The 18,641-nt window shown below is 42.7% G+C and overlaps 1 protein-coding gene across 2 annotated transcripts; it reads right to left on the reverse strand.

Moving 5' to 3' along the window:
* Window positions 1–4,424: 4,424 nt before the first annotated feature.
* On the reverse strand, window positions 4,425–15,091 carry SRGN (serglycin). Of its 2 annotated transcripts, XM_002756294.8 has the most exons (3): window positions 14,958–15,091; window positions 6,341–6,488; window positions 4,425–5,350 (listed from the first exon to the last, which is right to left on the reverse strand). In XM_002756294.8, the coding sequence occupies exons 1-3, from the start codon at window positions 15,034–15,036 to the stop codon at window positions 5,101–5,103; spliced, it is 477 nt and encodes a 158-aa protein (XP_002756340.1). In that variant the 5' UTR covers window positions 15,037–15,091; the 3' UTR covers window positions 4,425–5,100. The 2 variants fall into 2 exon arrangements, with proteins under 2 accessions (XP_002756340.1, XP_017834548.1); XM_017979059.2 differs by lacking the exon at window positions 6,341–6,488.
* Between the last annotated feature and the right edge of the window lie 3,550 nt (window positions 15,092–18,641).

Genomic DNA, 18,641 nt, shown 5'->3' on the forward strand with positions numbered 1-18,641 from the left:
ACTCCTGACCTTGTGATATAGCTGCCTTGGCCTCCCAAAGTGCTGGGATTACAGGAGTGAGCCACTGCACCCGGTCACAATAGCTCTTATCACACAGGTCGAGAAACCAATGTGAAGGTTGTACTACCTACCAAGTAAGTCCATTCTAATGAGACATTCAGATACTGGAAAAAATGGCCACTGTGAGCCAGACCTGGGTGACAATTCCACCATGTACCCCCACTAACAAGGAGGTCATGGTGATGCCTTGGGTGATGCTTTGGGTCTCTGTTTCAAAATCAGCTCAGATCCTGTGACTGACTGTTCCTGAAAAGTTTGAATATCCCCCTTTTTTCCAGTATATGGTACCTAAGAAAATGACCATAGATCCCTTTGACTAAGCATTAGGGGACTCAGCACTGTATATACTTGCCGCAGTCTCATGAGGTTCTTTTCCCAGAGGAACTAGTTTCTCTCTTCATCAGTGGGTTCCAGGTCTGAAAACTGACTCAGGTAAAACTGGTTGAAGACATCATGCTTTTTTTATTGAGGCAATTGCCCTGTGCCTCCTGACCATGTTGATCTTTCCAGTTGAATAATGTGGTGGTTAATTTTAGGTGTTAACTTCACTGGGTTAAGGGATACCTAGATAGCAGGTAAAGTATTATTTCTGGGTGTATCTGTGAAGTTATTTGTACAGGAGATTGGCTTGTGAGGTGGTAGACCAAGTGGGAAGATCTGCCACATCCCTGGATCCCTGGTCCAAGGCCTTTGCCCTTGGACTGAGCTATGCTACCAGCTTCCCTGGTTCTCCGGCTTGCAGATGGCCCCCACCATCACATGAGCCAATTACCCTAATAAACCTGTCATATATCTACATATATGTCCTAATACAATAGATTGAGCAATGCCTTTGCTGGCTGTGCAACTATCTTGCCTCTAGAGATGACATCTCCTTTTTTTTTTTTTTTTTTTGAGACGAAGTTTCGCTCTTGTTACCCAGGCTGGAGTGCAATGGTGCATTCTCAGCTCACCGCAACCTCCACCTCCTGGGTTCAAATGATTCTCCTGTCTCAGCCTCCCAAGTAGCTGGGATTACAGGCATGCGCCACCACGCCTTGCTAATTTTTTTTGTATTTAGTAGAGACGGGGATTCACCATGTGTTGGCCAGGATGGTCTCGATCTCTTGACCTCGTGATCCACCCGCCTCGGCCTCCCAAAGTGCTGGGATTACAGGCGTGAGCCACCGCGCCCGGCGATGCCATCTCCTAATTCCGTTTTAACAATTGCACTGCTATCTTGTGCCTGTGCTCATCGGCAGACACCATTCAGTCACCTGGTGTCTGGATAGAACAACAAGGCAGAGGAAAGACAAATTCACTCTCTCTCCTGGAGCTGAGACATTCTTCTTCTCCTGCCCTTGGACATCAGAACCCTAGGTTCTCTGGCTGTGAGATGCTGGGACTTGTACCAGCACACCCCCAGATTCTCAGGCCTTTGGTTTGGATGACAGTCCTACCACCAGCTTCCCTGATCCAAGGCCTTTGGACCTGGACGGAGCTATGCTACCAGCTTCCCTGGTTCTCCAGCTTGCAGATGGCCCCCACCATCACATGAGCCAATTGCCCTAATAAACCTCCTCGCATATATCTACATATATGTCCTAGTGGTTCTTTCTGTCTGGCAAACCCTGCCTAATACAAGAGATTGAGCAATGCCTTAGCTGGCTGTGCAACTATCTTACCTCTAGAGATGCCATCTCCTAACTCTGTGCTCATCAGGCTCACCTGGATGCATCTCTTACCTTGCTATTCATTAAGATACTAAACCTCTTGGCTTCTGATGGTTGAGCACTATCACCTGGACTCTATTATTTTGGTACCTCCTATTCCCACTGCTGTAATGAGCCCAGTTATGCAACAACATCAGCCCAGCCCTTCTGAGGAGAGCCACCACAGATGGCTCAGAGATGCTGGTTCCTCTCACCAGGCTATTCTTTATTGCTTTGGCCTTTCTGCAAAACAGTAATCTGATGGGTTTTCAAGGCTAACATAGTCTGTTCATTGTATCATGTCCATTTCCTTAGTCCTTTTGACCCCTTTTCCCACTGCCTGGCATAGCAATTCTAGTGTTTCCTCTTAACTGAAGTGAGGGCTGTCACTTTCTCCAAGTGTCTAAGAGGCATTCTAGTAAAGTGTCAACACCTTCTCCCAGGGTTCTTGCAAGGATTAAAATCTGTATCCCAAGAGAGTACATTCACATTGCTAAACACTCCCTTAGCCAATTTTGTGTTCTATTTCCATCCCTGGATCAAGAACTTTTAGAGTTAAGTCTTATAGACACCCTCTCACCTTTTAAGGTCCACGTTAGCTAAGTTCTGCAGAACTTTCAGAGTATTTTACCTTTCCTCCTGAGCAAGCCTAACACTTCCCTGTTGGTTTACACTAACTTAACTTTGATATTTATCTGCTGTCTAGGAAGGAAGGGAGGTGGGGGCAGATCTTGTGGTAGGGGCCTCTTTAAGGTAGGGGCCTCTTAATTCTCTTCAACAAAAAGACATTAGTTTTTTTTTTGTTTTTTGGTTGTTGGGTTATTTTTGAGATAGAGTCTTGCTCTGTCACCCAGCCTGGAGTGCAGTGATGTAATCTCTGCTCATTGCAAACTTCACCTCCCAGGTTCAAGTGATTCTCATATTTCAGCCTCCTGAGTAGGATAACAGGTGCTCGCCACCACGACCAGCTAATTTTTGTATTTTTAGTAGAGCAGAGATTCACTATGTTTGCCAGGCTGTCTTAAACTCCTGACCTCAAGTGATCCACCCACCTCGGCCTCCCAAAGTGCTGGGATTACAAGCATGAGCCACCACACCTGGCCAGCATTAGTCCTTGAAGCATAGGACTCTTGTATAGATGCAGAGATTCAAAGGAATCTGAGGGTTTAAAACCTGAATATATCAGCCCAAATGTCTCCATCTCTCAGGGTCCCATTTTTCCCCAGTAAGGACTCTGAGCTTGCATAACAGACTGGGCTAAGTTGACAATTTAACATTCTTGGAACTCTGAGAGATATGTATATATAATTCTTTTTTTTTTTTTTTTTGAGATGGAGTCAAGCTCTATTGCCCAGGCTGGAGTGCAGTGATGTGATCTTGGCTCACTGCAACCTCTGCCTCCCAGGTTCAAGCCATTCTCCTGCTTCAGCTTCCTGATTAGCTAGGATTACAGATGCTCACCACCATGCCTAGCTAATTTTTGTATTTTCAGTAGAGACGGGGTTTCACCATGTTGGTCAGGCTGGTCTCGAACTCCTGACCTCAGGTGATCAACCTGCCTCAGCCTACCAAAGTGTTGGGATTACAGGCGTAAGCCACCACTCCCAACCATCTGCTGTCCTCATAAGTCCTGGGCCTGGTCCTCAGCTTTTCAATCCTACTACAGAAGAGAGTTTCTTAATATGCTGCCAAGGAGGCCTACTGGTTTTCACATTTAGCCTTTAATTAATCATCCTTAGCCTTTCATGGTCTTTTTCAAAAACATTAATTAAGTCCAGCAGTAGCCAACCAATACCATTGCCTTTATATTTGCTACTTGCCAGCATTTCTCAGATGCCTAGTATATCACATCCTGGTGCACTCCCTTCCACTGGTATATCATCCTTGTTCATCCTCAGTGAAAGTTTTAACAATTGCATTGCTATCTTGTGCCTCTGGTCGTCTACAGACAAGGATGGAGTCCTCATCGCCAGCCAGCAGCAGGCAATCTAGCTCCAAAATCCCATCTTAGCCTTCATTTCCTATCCCTCCCAGCACAACCTGTCACAAGTTGTTTTCTCCAAGAAGCAAATTCTGTGATGGAAACTAGCAGAAAATTTCTAAGGGAACACTCTCAGGATAGACATCTGTGAGGGGAATGGAAGGAAGTAAAACTGAGTAAAGAAGAAATTGAGTTACAAAGTAGTCCCAGCAAAACCTGAGGTGACCCTGTGGGAAGTTTTGAATCTGTATGACCCGTCTGAGTTCAGGTCTTGTTATGCCCACATCAGCCAGTCACAGGATGCAGGCTGCCCTACAAAGCAGCATGACCGTGGGAAAGGTGACTCTCTCCAGCGGAGGCTAATTTGAGTAAGTCCTCAGTTCTTAAGTAGGGATCTGAACAGTGCAGAACAGAGCCCATGATGGTGATGCTGGGGGGCTTTTCAGAACTAAGGGGAACAGAGATGGAACTATCTTTCAGGCGAGGAAGTGCTTTGAGACATATAACCCTCTTGCTAAGGCATAATTGCTTTCTTCATCTGCTAGTTAGTAAGATTTGATTCTGATTACAAATGTGTGTTTACTGTAGAATAAGTTTAAAGTTGTTTTGTTGATAAGACTTCCAGAGAAACGTCTGGCCAAAAGTAACTGTTTCCTGTGTTTAGAACAAGAGACCGAGACAGCTTATCCTTCGGTTATATCTCTGGTTTAATATAGTAACATCTGAAAATACACAGATATCCAGGAAAAAAAGATAAAGCAGTATGAGGTATTGAGAGCACAGCTGTGCTTTAATTTGGGAGTTAGTTTTGGGTGTTACATAACAGCAATCATACTTGTAGTTAAACATGTCCACCAGCTCTGCAAACACATTCAAAAGTAATAGTATAGTATACTTCACACTGTAAAATATGTCAAACACCCCCACTGTACAAATTCACCATGTTTCATTATGGTTTTTAATTTGTTTTTATCAGAAAAGGGCACATCTATAATTCACAATCCAAGTCAGATTCTTAAGTATGAAATACTGCCTGATAATTTGCTTCTCAAACTATTTAAATATAATTTATTTTTTAATGCCATTTTATGGCCATGGAAATCTAATTTCATGGTGATGTTGGTTGAATATGATACCAAAAAATGCAGGTATTTTCAAGAACGATGAGAAAGATAACAGCATTAAGGCATAATCCTTTAAGAATTCATGAGAAAAAAAGGATGATAAAACTTAAGCTTCTTTTACAGATGTTTTAAAATGTCTATAAAATTTTTTGTCCCAAGATTAACCATTTAATGGCAATCATTAACCATGGTACACAAAATATGCTGAATACCCTGCCTGGTGTCAAGGTGGGAAAATTCTCTTTTATATTGTAAAATCCTCTTCTGATCCAGGTTGACCCAAGTCCTGGCCATCTGAGGGCAGATTCCTGTCAAGAGACATAAGGTTGTTATGGAAAGCATCACGTTCATCTGCTAGTTGGTACTCCTGTTCCATTTCAGTTAGGAAGTCATTCCCGGATCCTGATCCAGAGCCGGAGCCAGAGCCAGAGCCTGATCCAGAATAGTCCTCAGAAAGCGGGAAGATACGATTCAAGTCCTGGAATCTTGTCTTTCTGAAGTATGAAAGAAAAATGGGAAAAAACAGTAAAGTTTGATATGTGGGAAGGATAATTATAATAGGTTTTTTTTTTTCTTTTTCTTTTTTGAAACGGAGTTTTGCTCTTGTTACCCAGGCTGGAGTGCAACGGCGCGATCTCGGCTCACCGCAACCTCCTCCTCCTGGGTTCAGGCAATTCTCCTGCCTCAGCCTCCCGAGTAGCTGGGATTACAGGCACACGCCACCGTGCCCAGCTAATTTTTTGTATTTTTTTAGTAGAGATGGGGTTTCACCATGTTGACCAGGATGGTCTCAATCTCTTGACCTCGTGATCCACCTGCCTCGGCCTCCCAAAGTGCTGGGATTACAGGCTTGAGCCACCGCGCCCGGCCAATAGTTTTTTTTAAGGTAAGGAAATAAATACAGCCATTCAGTTGCTCAAATTAAGAGAGTTAAAAGCTTCCCAATTATTCAATGTTTTTTTTTTTTTTTTTTTAAAAACCAGGTCAAATGTTCCTATGTGTTTGCCTATACTTATTGCATCTGTCAACTCCACATCTACCTATTGTAGACTTGCATAAACAGTGTTAACTTTTCGCTAGCATATAAATTGTATATTTGAAATTTACTTAAGAAATCATTTTTTAAAAGAAGACCTCTTGGCCCAGCATGGTGGTGCACACCTATAATCCCAGCTACTCAGAAGGCTGAGGTGAGAGAATTGCTTGACCCAGGAGATGGAGGTTGCAGGGAGCCAAGATCGAACCGTTGCACTCCAGCCTGGGCAACAGAGCAAGAGTGTCTCAGAAAAAGACCTTTTTCTCTCTAAAGAAAGGACAAACCGCTGGGTGCGGTGGCTCACGCCTGTAATCCCAGCACTTCAGGAGGCCGAGGTGGGAGGACTGCTTGAGTTTAGGAGTACATGACCGTCCAGCCTGGGAAACATACAGAGACCCCTGTTTGTACAAAAAAAAAATTTTTTTTAGTTAGAGAAAAGTCCACTTACGGAAAAGGGTCAGTCCTCAGATGGGGGATCTTGTTCGATTCGCTTGGAAGTAGGTCGAACATCGGTCCTTTCTCTTCAATGCAGTTTGCAGAATTACTGTCGGGACTGCAGCGCACCCACTGGTACCTGGCTCTCTGCACAGGGTAACCTGCACAACAAGGAACCCACATTGTTACTAAGTATCTACTACACAGCTTCTAATCACTCTGTCCTAAGAAGTTTTTATTTTTTTATTTTTCGAGACAGCGTCTCACTCTGCTGCCCAAGCTGGAGTGCAGTGCTGTGATCATAGCTCAGTGTAACCTTGAATTCCTGGGCTCAAGTCATCCTCCTACCCCAGCCAGCTGGGACTACAGGTGCACCACCACACCCAGCTAATTTTTTTTTTGTAGCAATGGAGTCTCACTATGTGCCCAGGCTGGTCTCAAACGCCTGGGCTCAAGCAATTCTCCTGCCTTGGCTTCCCAAAGTGTTGAGATTACATGCATGAGCTACTGCACCCAGCCTGCCCTAAGAAGGTTTTAACTAAATAGATTCTGCATTTGGTAAAAGGCAAAATGGAGACAGATTTTATGCCCATTCATATAACAGCAGCACCCACTATGTGCCAACCTTTTATATAAATTGTCCTTCTCCAGAAAGTAGAAGAATAGGTTTGGAATCAGCTACCTGGAGTGAAGCCCTATCTCTGCTGACCAGTTACGAAACGTTAACTTTTGTGAACCCTCACTGTAACGGGAAGAATAGTGCCATAAGCCTATCACAAAAATTAAATGAGAAAATGCACATAAGGAATTTAACACAGTGCCAGGCACACAGTAAACGCTAGATAATATTAACTGTTGTGACTTTTGTACTACTATCTCAATTTTTACACAAAAGGAAATTGCAGCCACACAGGCACTAAGTCGAGAATTCAGGATTCCAACCCACATCTGGCCCCAAAGTCCACATCTTTTTGTAGGGATGAATCAAATCAGGTTCCAAAAGGGGAAGGAACACACTGTGTAGTACTCATGGTATTACAGAATTCTAGTTCTTGTGTTTTAAGACCATATAGTATCCTTAGGAATGAAAAGTAGATAACAAATGGTCCTGTGTCTTTGCACTCAGATTTCAAAAGAACAAGTCCCCTTTATTCACAGAGGGTCAGGCAGCTTGGACTATCTGAGTCTCAGCTTTTTCTGAATTTCATTTCTATGGAAAAGACTCCAAATCTGATGTCATGAGGTTATATAGGAGATTTATTTTTTATTTTATTTTATTTTTTTTTTTTTGAGACAGAGTTTTGCTTTCTTGCCCAGGCTGGAGCACAGTGGCTCAATCTCAGCTCATGGCAACCTCCGCCTTCTGGGTTCAAGCAATTCTCCTGCCTCAGCCTTCCGAGTATCTGGGATTACAGGCTCTCGCCACCATACCCAGCTAATTTTTTGTATTTTTAGTAGAGATGGGGTTTCACCATGTTGCCCAGGCTGGTCTCGAACTCCTGAGCTCAGGCAATCCAGCCGCCTTGGTCTCTGAAAGTGCTAGGATTACAGGCGAGAGCCACCACGCCCAGCCTATACAGGAGGTTCTTTATTAGCTAATGAAATAAAATCTTCCTTCTTCAATTTAGCAAGGACAAAGGCCTAGTGGTGAGAAATACGTCACCACCCTTCAAAAGGTTAATCTCCTCCCCACTCCAAGTATATACTTATTATAACAAGTGCAACTAATAATTACCTAGCAAGAAAGAGCATGTCTAGAGTTTTTGAAAGGCAGGAAGGGTGGTTTTAAAGCTCAGCACAAAATAATAGAAAACACTCAGATAAATTACAAGAAATCCACTCATAAGAGAATCGTAACCAAATGGTAAAAAAGTACTTCTTTTTTCTGAGATGGAGTTTTGCTCTTGTTGCCCAGACTGGAGTGCAGTGGTGTGATTTCAGCTCACTGCAACCTCCACCTCCTGGGTCCAAGTGATTCTCCTGCCTCAGCCTCCTGTGTAGCTGGGATTACAGGTGCCCACCATCACACCCAGCTAATTTTTGTATTTTTAGTAGAGACAGGGTTTCACCATGTTGGCCAGGCTTGTCTCGAACTCCTGACCTCAGATGATCCACCCACCTCGGCTTCCCAAAGTGCTGGGATTACAGGTGTGAGCCACCATACCTGGCCAAAAGTACTTTTTATGGAAAACACAATGTGGCATTGTAGAAAAACCTATACTTAAAAACAAGTTGGGGGGGGGTAGGGCAATAATTTTTTTTAAATAAAATAAAAGTAAAAATTAGCCTGGGTGTAGTGGCTCATGTCTGTAATCCCAGCACTTCGGCAGACCAAGGTGGGAGGATCACTTAAGCCCAGGAGATCAAGACCAGGCTGGGCAACATAGAGAGATTCCCATTTCTACAGAAAAAAAAAAAAAAAAAGATTTAAAAAAATTTTAGCTGGATGTGGTAGCACACACCTGTAGTCCCAGCTACTCAGGAGGCTGAGACAGGAGGATTCCTTGAGCCCAGGAAGTCACAGTGAGCCAAGATTGCACCACTGCACTCCAGCCTGGGTGACAGAGTTAAACTGTCTCAGAAGAAAAAAATTAATTTACAAAATTAAAAATAAATAAGGCTGGACATAGTGGCTTATGCCTGTAATCCCAGCACTTTGGGAGGCTGAGGCGGGCAGATCACAAGGTCAAGAGATGGAGACCATCCTGGCCAACATGGTGAAACCTTGTCTCTACTTAAAATAGAAAAATTAGCTGGGCATGGTGGCGGGTGCCTGCAGTTCCAGCTAGTTGGGAAGCTGAAGCAGGAGAATCACTTGGTTGCAGTGATCCGAGATTGCACCAAGGCACTCCAGCCTGGTGACAGAGCAAGACTCCATCTCAAAATAATAGTAATAAAATAAATAAATAAATAAAATGAGTGAGAAAATCAGAATACCACTTTGTGTGCATAATAGTTTCAACTATATAAACCGATATTGGGGGAAAAAGGAAGGAAATACACAAAAATAACTATGGCGGTAGAGCCTTTGGTGATTTTTTTTCTCATTTTGTTTTCTAAATGGCTGTAATAAACAATATTCCTCTGAAAATATAAACATTAAAAGTCTAGTAAATGTTCTCCTGCTGGATTTTCTTTTTTTTCTTTGGAACTATATATTATTTTATCATAATGTTTCCTGTGATTCCTGAGTATAGCTGACAACGTCTGGTCTGGGAGAGCTGGTTGTCCAAAGTGAGTTAAGTCTGCCACTGCCTCGAGGCTGGGGATAAGGCAGGCAAAATGACCTTTCAATGTCTGCCCCTTACTGGATGTGTGATCTTGGCCAACTTAACTTCCCTGCACCTCAATTTTCTCATCTTTAGGATGGGACAGTAATAGATCTAATAATGAGGTACAAATGTTAGGTTCTCAGAATAGGACCTAGCACATAGTCAGAGTTCTTCATTGCTAGTTTTTCTCAAGAGAAGAAGGAGGACAACAATGACCTAGGATCTCTATAGTGAACAACTAATAAATTTAAATTCAAATTCCCCTTCTACCATTTAGTATCTCTAGGATTCTCAATTTATGGTCTATTTTTTTTTTTTTTTTTTGATATGGAGTCTCACTGTGTTGCCCAGGCTGGAGTGCAGTGGCCCCATCTTGGCTCACTGCAACCTCCACTTCCCAGGTTGAAGTGATTCTTCTACCTGAGAATCCCAAGTAGCTGGGATTACAGGGGCCCACTACCACTCACGGCTAATTTTTTGTATTTTTAGTAGAGATGGGGTTTCACCATGTTGGCCAGGCTGGTGTCGAACTCCTGACCTCAAGTGATCCGCCCGTGTTGGCCTCCCAAAGAGCTGGACTTACAGGCATCAGCCACCGCGCCTGGCTTGGCTTCGCTGTTTCCCTCTCCTTTTTTGATTCTTTTCTGAGGCAGCATTAGTTTGGTATCTACTTGCTACTTAGACGTCTCTCCCTGTAGGTGAAATAAAAATCCAGCCTCTCTTCCAGCAGAGGGCGGTGTCTTCACACCTTATGCTGTCCAGACCAGCTCTTTCCAATAGAAACATAAAGGAAACCACATCGAGTTTTAAATATTCTAGCGGCCATATTTTTAAAAGTAAAAAGAAACAGGTGAAATTAATTTTAATACATTTTACTTAATCTGATATATTAAAAATATTATCCTTTAACATATCATCAATATAAAAGTTATTAATGGGATGTTTTGCATTCTTTTTTTCTTTTCTCTTTCTTTTTTTTTTTTCCTTTTTAGAGACAGAGTCTCTCTCTGTCTGCAGGCTGGAGTGCAGTGGCAGGATCTCAGCTCACTGCAACCTCTGCCTCCCAGGTTCAACAGATTCTCCTGCCTCAACCTCCCGGGTAGCTGGAATTACAGGTGCACACCACCACACCCAGCTAATTTTTGTATTTTTAGTAGAGACAAGTTCTTGCCATGTTGGCCAGGCTGGTCTCAAACTTCTGACCTCAAGTGATCCACCCGTCTTGGCCTCCCAAAGTGCTGGGATTACAGGCATGAGCCACCATGTCTGGCCTAATCATTGAACACTTTTAATGGGTGTTTACATACCATTGTATGGTATGTAAACACTATCTCAACAAAGCTATTTAAACATTTTATAAAGAAATCAAAAGTAGAAGGTCTCCCACTCCAAACTTGGTGCCAATGATGTTAAACGTACTTTAAAACAAAGAACAAGTTACTAAATTCTTGACATGGCTATTTAAGGGTGTTGGCAGGGTGTGAAAATTGACAGTTCCAGCCCCTGAGGTTGTGAGAGTATCTTGACACTACCTTGCTTAAGATAAATGTCTTGTGGTTATAGTGGGCATGCTCATGGTCAGAAATGTTATCTTCCTAAAAGACCCACTTATGGGATTTCTTGGTTAATTGTGTAGTGGATTCCAAGTGAAAGAGTGGTTTTTATTTGACTCCCATCCCTCACCGCCCAGCTCCCCCCGGTACCCCAAGTCCTGCTTTACCAAAATACTTTTTATGAGTAAATGTTACCAGAGCAAACAACTTTCTTCAGTAGTCCCTGCCTTTTTATATTATCATACTAACTTTTCCCCCAACATACATGATCACCATGTACCAATTTCTTTTTCTTTCTCTCTTTTCTTTTTCTCTTTCTTTCTCTCTCCTTCTTTCCTTCTTTCTTTTATTCCTTATTTTCTTTCTCTCTCTTTCTCTTTCCTTCCTTCTTTCCTTCCTTCCTTCCTTCTTTCTTTCTTGATGGAGTCTTAGTCTAGCACCCAGGCTGGAGTGCAGTGGGGTGATCTAGGCTCACTGCAATCTCCACCTCCTGGTTCAAGTGATTCTGCTGCCTCAGCCTCCTGAGTAGTTGGGATTACAGGTACGTGTCACCATGCCTGGCTAATTTTGTATTTTTAGCAGAGACAGGGCTTCACCATGTTGGCCAGGCTGGTCTTGAACTCCTGACCTCAAGTGACCCACCTACCTGGGTCTCCCAAAGTGTTAGGACTACAGACGTGAGTCACCGTGCCCAGCCTAATTTCCTATTCTTAATGGAACTTTGCTGCAGGCATGTTAGAGAAACTTAAGCAGCAACTACTGTGAAGGGGTAAAGAAGACCATTTGATTCATTCAAAATGGTAGCATTATCTAAGCCAGAGTTACTTCCTCCTGCTCTATCAATTCCACAAGATGGATAAGTTTCCCCCACTCTTGCACGTTTTGACAAGCTATAAAAAGCTCCTAAGTTTACTTTCAATTTCTCCCTCAGCTCAGTAGGAAATGTTATAGCAAGGGCTGCAGTCAAAGAACTTTTTGTTTAAATGAAGAAAACCTCTAATCCATGAGCTGCAGTAGAAAGTCAATTCTGACTTTGAAATCAGACGCCAAGTTCAGCGTTAATCAGTTGTAATGGGTCTTGGGCAAGACTCACAAATTTTTTGCAAGAGGTTGATGTATAGAGAAATAAGATGAGAAATGTCAGATCTAGTTTTCTGGTGCTAATTCCCCCTCACAGGGAATGTGATGATGATTATCAGAGTATAGATGTGAAATCACTTTGCAAACAGCAACACAATGAATGGATTGATATCATTCCTGTGAGCTAGGAGACAGTGGGCAGGGGACACACGGAGGACCTGGCCCCCTTGGCCACACCTGTTCAAGGATATCACATTTTCTCTCTATCTCTCTTTTTTTTTTTTTTAAGATGAGGTTTCAGCATGTTGGTCAGGCTGGTCTTGAACTCCCGACCTTAGGTGATCCACCCGCCTTGGCCTCCAAAGTGCTTGGATTACAGGCATGAGCCACCACTCATGGCCCCCATTTTTTCTCTTTATGGGAGTCATTGGAAAAGAGAAACAATAAGCGTGTAAGATTCACAAGCCTTATCAAATCCCCTGGAGCTCTCCATTAAATAGATTAGTCATCTGTGCTCTCCAGGGTTACCCACACATCCCCAAATTGCCATTTCTTTGTGCTGGGTAGGCACAATTTTACCCCATGTCTTTATTTGGGTGTGACTTATAGTAAAAATATACCACCACCAAATTTGTATGTTGAAGTTATAACCCACAGAATCCCACAGTGTGAAATTATTTGGAAATAGGGTCATTGCAGATGTAGTTAGTTAAGATGAGGTCATTAGGGTGGCCCTGATCCAATGACTGGTGACCTATGAGAAGACGGTATTAAGACACATGCGTGGAGGGAAAGCCATCTATAAGCCAAGGACAGAGGCCTCAGAATGCGACCAACCCTGCCAGCACCTTGATCTTGGACTCCCAACTCCAGAACTGGGAGAAAAAAAAATTCTGTTGTTTAAGCCACCCAGTCTGAGGCACTTTGTTATGGCAGCCCGAGCAAACTACTACAGTAATCTGAAATGGTTTTGAAAATGTTCAGTATAAGCCAGCCAAAAGCCTAGTTGATTTGATCAGCCAAACCAAGGGGCTAGATAAACACCTTTTATAAGATGGGAAGAATGTTTTTGAATCATATCTGGCATCGTGTGGAGGTGTGAGGAAAGGGTGTCACGACCCTTCACATCGCAGCCTCGTGCGGCAGTCACTCACACATGCAGCCATGGGGAAACATCTATTTCCCTGCGCACTCAGATGTGGGCACAAGCCCTTGAGCCGATACCAAGAGCCTTTTTTCAGAACCATGTTTGTCAGTTTCTCCCTTGTCTCTTTCTATGGTTTCCTTTTCTAACAGCTAAACCTATGAGGTCATGACGTAAATGGTAGCGTTCTATCCAATTTCATGATGAATTATTTTTTTCTTCATTTCTTTCTAATGAACACTGTACAAGGAACGTTGTTGTTTTCATTCTAGTTTTCCTTAATCAATCTTAGCAGGAAATTCATGTTTCTGGGAAATTTTGGAAACATACAGACGTACGTATCTCTGGCTGCGGCATGCCCAGCACCACCGAGCCACTCAAGACTGTATTAAAGTATGGACCTCATTGCTCTTGATCTTGTCAGACCACATGGTTCTTAGGGAATTATTTCATCAAGCTGAACGTATTCCCTAAACGGTCCAAGTGAAGTCTGTTCCCTACAACTGACTATGTTTTACATTTAAAAAATACATGGATTAATAAAGCTCCGGCAAAATTACTTGCTGTTTTTTCAGTATTAACATTTAGAAGAAAATGAGATTTTATAAATTTCCAACATAAAATGAATGTCTCTGCGATCATCTGTAAGATTTCATCTCTACATCGTGACAACCGAAAAGTCAGTTTGACGAAACAAATCTAGGACGTGTGTGTCATTGTGACTCAACATTTCCCTTACCATCTGGGGGAACCTAGTGTTTTTCTGCTCTCAGTTCTGCCATCTCTCTATCAGGCCGTGACTTCTTTCTTATTTCGACATGATTCGTTATTTATCAAAGGAGAGCAAATTGTATTTTTCTTACAAACTGATCATTGTTATCGTCTTAGTCATTAGAGGTTTTAAGTTGTCTCAGTCTGACTAAACAGCACTAAACAATAGATAAACCTAGGAAGATATTTCCGAATATGATGTTTCTCTGAGCAACAGCCCAAATACCACATTCTGTGGCCTTCTCTTTAAAATCTGAGAGGGTTTGCATTAACTATGTCTAATCATAATTGAGTTTTCAGTAAGAACCAAGTTTATCTTTAAAAAAAAGAAAAAAATACACACAGTCAAATTCACCCCAATTGAAATATAATATCTCCCAGTGTTAAAATAACAATGACACCATCACAGTGCACTAAAACTTGGGGCTGATGTAGACACCTAGGGTTAGGCAGAAACCCGCAAACACTCAAAGGTCCCATCTCCTCCATGCAACGGGCACAGAAGTCACTTTCTAGATTCCTTTTTTGAGCTTTCAAAATTTATAAACCTCATACTTTCGTCCCAAAATAAATTAGCACATTTCAATCATTGTAAGAGTTTACAAGACTGTGCGTGCCTCAAAGTTTAATTTTTCTTGGTACCAAACTTAACTGAATTCATATTAAAGGGTTCAGCCACCCCAAATCCTTCTTCTTTGCCTCCTATCCTACAATATTATACATTCTGTGCCTTAAAGTGAATATAATGACTTGTATGGTCTTGGGGGCTTACAGAGAAGATGGCTGGGGAACAAGACTCCTGAGTCTTACCTTGAACTGAGGATTCCAGAACCAGGATGAGGGCAAGAGCCAGGACGAGCCGACTGCATTTGAATAGCTTCTGCATCATGACCAACTCCGTTCAGCTTTCCCGGCTGCACACCAACTTCTTGATTAGGAAATGTAGCAGGGTGCTCTCTGTCCCTTTTAGAAAAGGTTCCAAAACCTCAAACCCTGCCCAGAACACACGTCATAATTTCCTGAACAAATAGGAAGAGATTCACATCAAAACCCAGAAAGAAAGGGGGAAAAAAACACGGTAAAATAACTATTCATACCATTATGAAACTACACTGGACTGCCCCCAGGCCTGCTTCTTCAGAAGTTTTGTTGTTTGCCACTTGCCTGTTAGACATTTTTTTCCCACCGAAACAGCAGAATCAGCATTCGTGATAGTTTGTTTTTCCTTTCTTCAGGTAACAATCTAAACATGAAATTGCTAATATTAAGAATCTGCTGCATTTCTGATGAGATAAGGGACCTAGGTGCTGCCTTTTCGTCACTGAGCACTTTCAACATAAAGTGTTGTCTTCATTTTCTTTCTCACCAGGGAGTAGCATACCTCACTGAGCCAAGCTCGTGAACTGAAACTTCAAAGCTGAGCTCTAACCTTCAAGAATGAGTTGTCGGTTTTCAGATGAACAGTTTCTTCTTAAACTCAGTTTATTGCATTGGATCATTGGCTCTCTCTCTCTACCTCAAGAACATAGAATTTTCAGTTACAAAGACCATGGTAAAATAGAAAAATTCAGCTGGGCGCAGTGCCTTATACCTGTAATCCCAGCACTTTGGGAGGCCAAGGCAGGTGGATTGCCTGAGCTCAGGAGTTCCAGACCAGCCTGGGCAATATGGTGTGGTGGCCTGTGCCTGTAGTCCCAGCTACTCGAGAGGCTGAGGAAAGAGTTTTATTTGAACCTGGGAGGTGGAGGTTGCAGTGAGCCAAGATCGCACCACTGCACTCCAGCCTGAGCAACAAAGCCAGACTCGGTTTCCAAAAAACAAACATACAAACAAATAACAATAACAACGACAACAAAAAATTCTTTGCATTTCTCTCTCCTTCACATTGAGCATTTCTTATGATTAGACTCCATTTCTACTCTTATCTATTCTCCTAGTCAAAATTTTCAACTTGAGTTTTGGGTCATCTGGCCTTGAATAAGCTAGAAATCAGGAACGAGGGAGAGGTTGTTGTCACAGTGAGCTACTGGACCTCAGAAAACAACCCAAACCTCTGCCTCATGTAGTAAATGAAGGAACAGCATTTTCCCCGGGCATGGTGCACATTTCTGGAGGACTAAGGCTCCACATTAAAGTTATACAATAAATACCAGCCTATCGTCCATCCTTGCCCTTGAGACGTATAAATTTTCCTTACTTCCTTACAAGATTCAACCACTCTCCATTTCAACATGTCTATCCCTACCACTCCCCCAGACAGCTTAATGCACGTGCCCCATTTTCCATTTTCATCCTCGCCCTTGCCTGGCCTTTGATAGGAGGGAGGAGTTTCCTTTCCCTTGTTTTAGGCTTCCTGCTGATTCCTTTACCATTTCCTGCCAAGGACAGAGCCTCACAATCTAACAGCCGTAGTGCAAGAACACAGAGTACACATTTTAACGCTCCTCAGAAGCCCCTTGAATCAGCCAAAAGTGTGTCCTCCAACCCAGGGGGTCTGCAAGCTCAGTAATCAACCCCAAAATGCACTGGCCCAGCAAGCTTTCCATTATGGGACATTGGCTTCGGTGTGAAATATCAACTGTCATCTTTGGTCCTTTTTAATATAACCGCCAGTTGAAAATCCTGGCACCAAAACAATAGTTCCTGTGAGTAGCTTCAATGAGTTCCCTGCAAATCCCCAGAGCTGATGAAGGCTTGTGCTTGAAAATGGTAATTATAGGGGCTTTTTCCATTTGGGAACTTCATTTTTTTCTTTCTCTGGGTCATGGTATTTTCTTGTTTTTTTTTTTTTTTTTGTTGTTGTTCCTTTGTTTTCTTTGCTCTGTCGTCCAGGCTGGCACAATCTCAGCTCACTGCAACCTCTACCGCCTGGGTTCGGCTAATTGTTTTTCTTTTTAGTAGAGATGGGGTTTTGTCATGTTGGCCAAGCTGGTCTCAAACTCCTGACTTCAAGTGATTCAACTGCCTCAGCCTCCCAAAGTGCTGGGATTACAGACATGAGCCACAACACCCAGCTCATGGTGACTTTTAAAGCACAGGTGCAGTATCCATAAGCATTTGCTCTTCTCCCACTATACTGATAACCAAGTTTCTTTTTCCAAGAAGTCCTCCAGTCTCACTTCCATAGCCTTCTTCAAGCTGTAGGGAAGCAGGACATATGCATGCAGCAGCCAGAAGTCCTGGGTCCAAGCCCATGTCCTTCACTTAACAGCTGAGCCATGCTGGGCCACTCACTCTTCACATGTCCCTTGTTCTAGTTGTAATGACAGTGTGGGGAGCCAGCGAGACTTGAGCTAGAGAGGTGGAGGTCTCAGTGAGCCAAGATCATGCCACTGCGTTACAGCCTGAGTGACAGAGCCAGACCTGTTTCAAAAAAATTTTTTTCCATAAAACTTCTAAAAACTTATCCTTTTAAAAAGATATTCATTTTACTTAGGGTCCATATAAATGAGAAAACGTCTGATTTTTAAAAAGATGTTGCAGAAAAAAAGCATGATTTTTAAAAAGTGACTCATTTTTTCATGGATTTCAGGCATCTTTGAGTTTCCTGTTATTTTGGTTCTACTTCCATTCCCACCCTCAATCATTTAGTGGACAGGGAGACTGCAGCCAAGACAAAAAATAATTTTTTTTTTTCCTTAAGACAAAGTCTTGCTATATTTCTCAGGCTGGCCTCAAATGCCAAGGTTCAAACAATTCTCCTGCTTCAGGCTCCCAGGTAGCTGGGACTATGGTTCCTGATCAGAAAACGATTTTGATGCTTCTGATCCCAAGGGAGGTAGGTACCTAAAAGTTGAGGAACTTAGGGTTATTGTGTTGTTTTTTTTAAATATTTTTGTCTGTTTGTTTTGTTTTTGCAACAGTCTCGCTCTATCACCCAGACTGGAGTGCAGTGGCATGATCATGGCTCACTGCAACCTCTGCCTTATGGGTTCAAGTGATCCTTCTACCTCAGCCTCCTGAATAGTTGGGATTATAGTCATGCACAAGCATGCCCGGCTAATTTTTGTATTTTTAGTAGAGACAGGGTTTTGCCCTATTGGCCAGGCTGCTCTTAAACTCCTGGGCTCAAGTGATCTGCCTGCCTCAGCCTCCCAAAGTGCTGGGATTACAAGCATGAGCTACCATGTCCCTTTTTTTTTTTTTTTTTTTTTGACACAGAGTCTCAACTTCGCTGTCAGGCTGGAATGCAGCAAAGCAATCATTGTCTCCTGCAGCCTTGACCTCCTGGGCTCAAGTAATCCTCCCTCCTCAGCCTCCTGAGTAGCTGAGACAACAGGTCACACCCAACTAATTTTTTAATGTTTTGTAGTGACAGGGTCTCACTATGTTGCCCAGGCTGGTATTGAACTTGGGCCTTGGCCTCTCAAAGTGCTGGGATTTCAGGTGGAAGCCACTTTGTCCAGCCAAAAAATCCCATTTTTAAAAAGAAAGAGATTGAAGAACTTCTTAAAATGCTACCTTGAGTCTAATGGGACACAGAATTTCAATTGC

This window comes from Callithrix jacchus, chromosome 12 (genome assembly GCF_049354715.1).
Source record: "Callithrix jacchus isolate 240 chromosome 12, calJac240_pri, whole genome shotgun sequence".
Classification (NCBI taxonomy): Eukaryota; Metazoa; Chordata; class Mammalia; order Primates; family Cebidae; genus Callithrix; species Callithrix jacchus.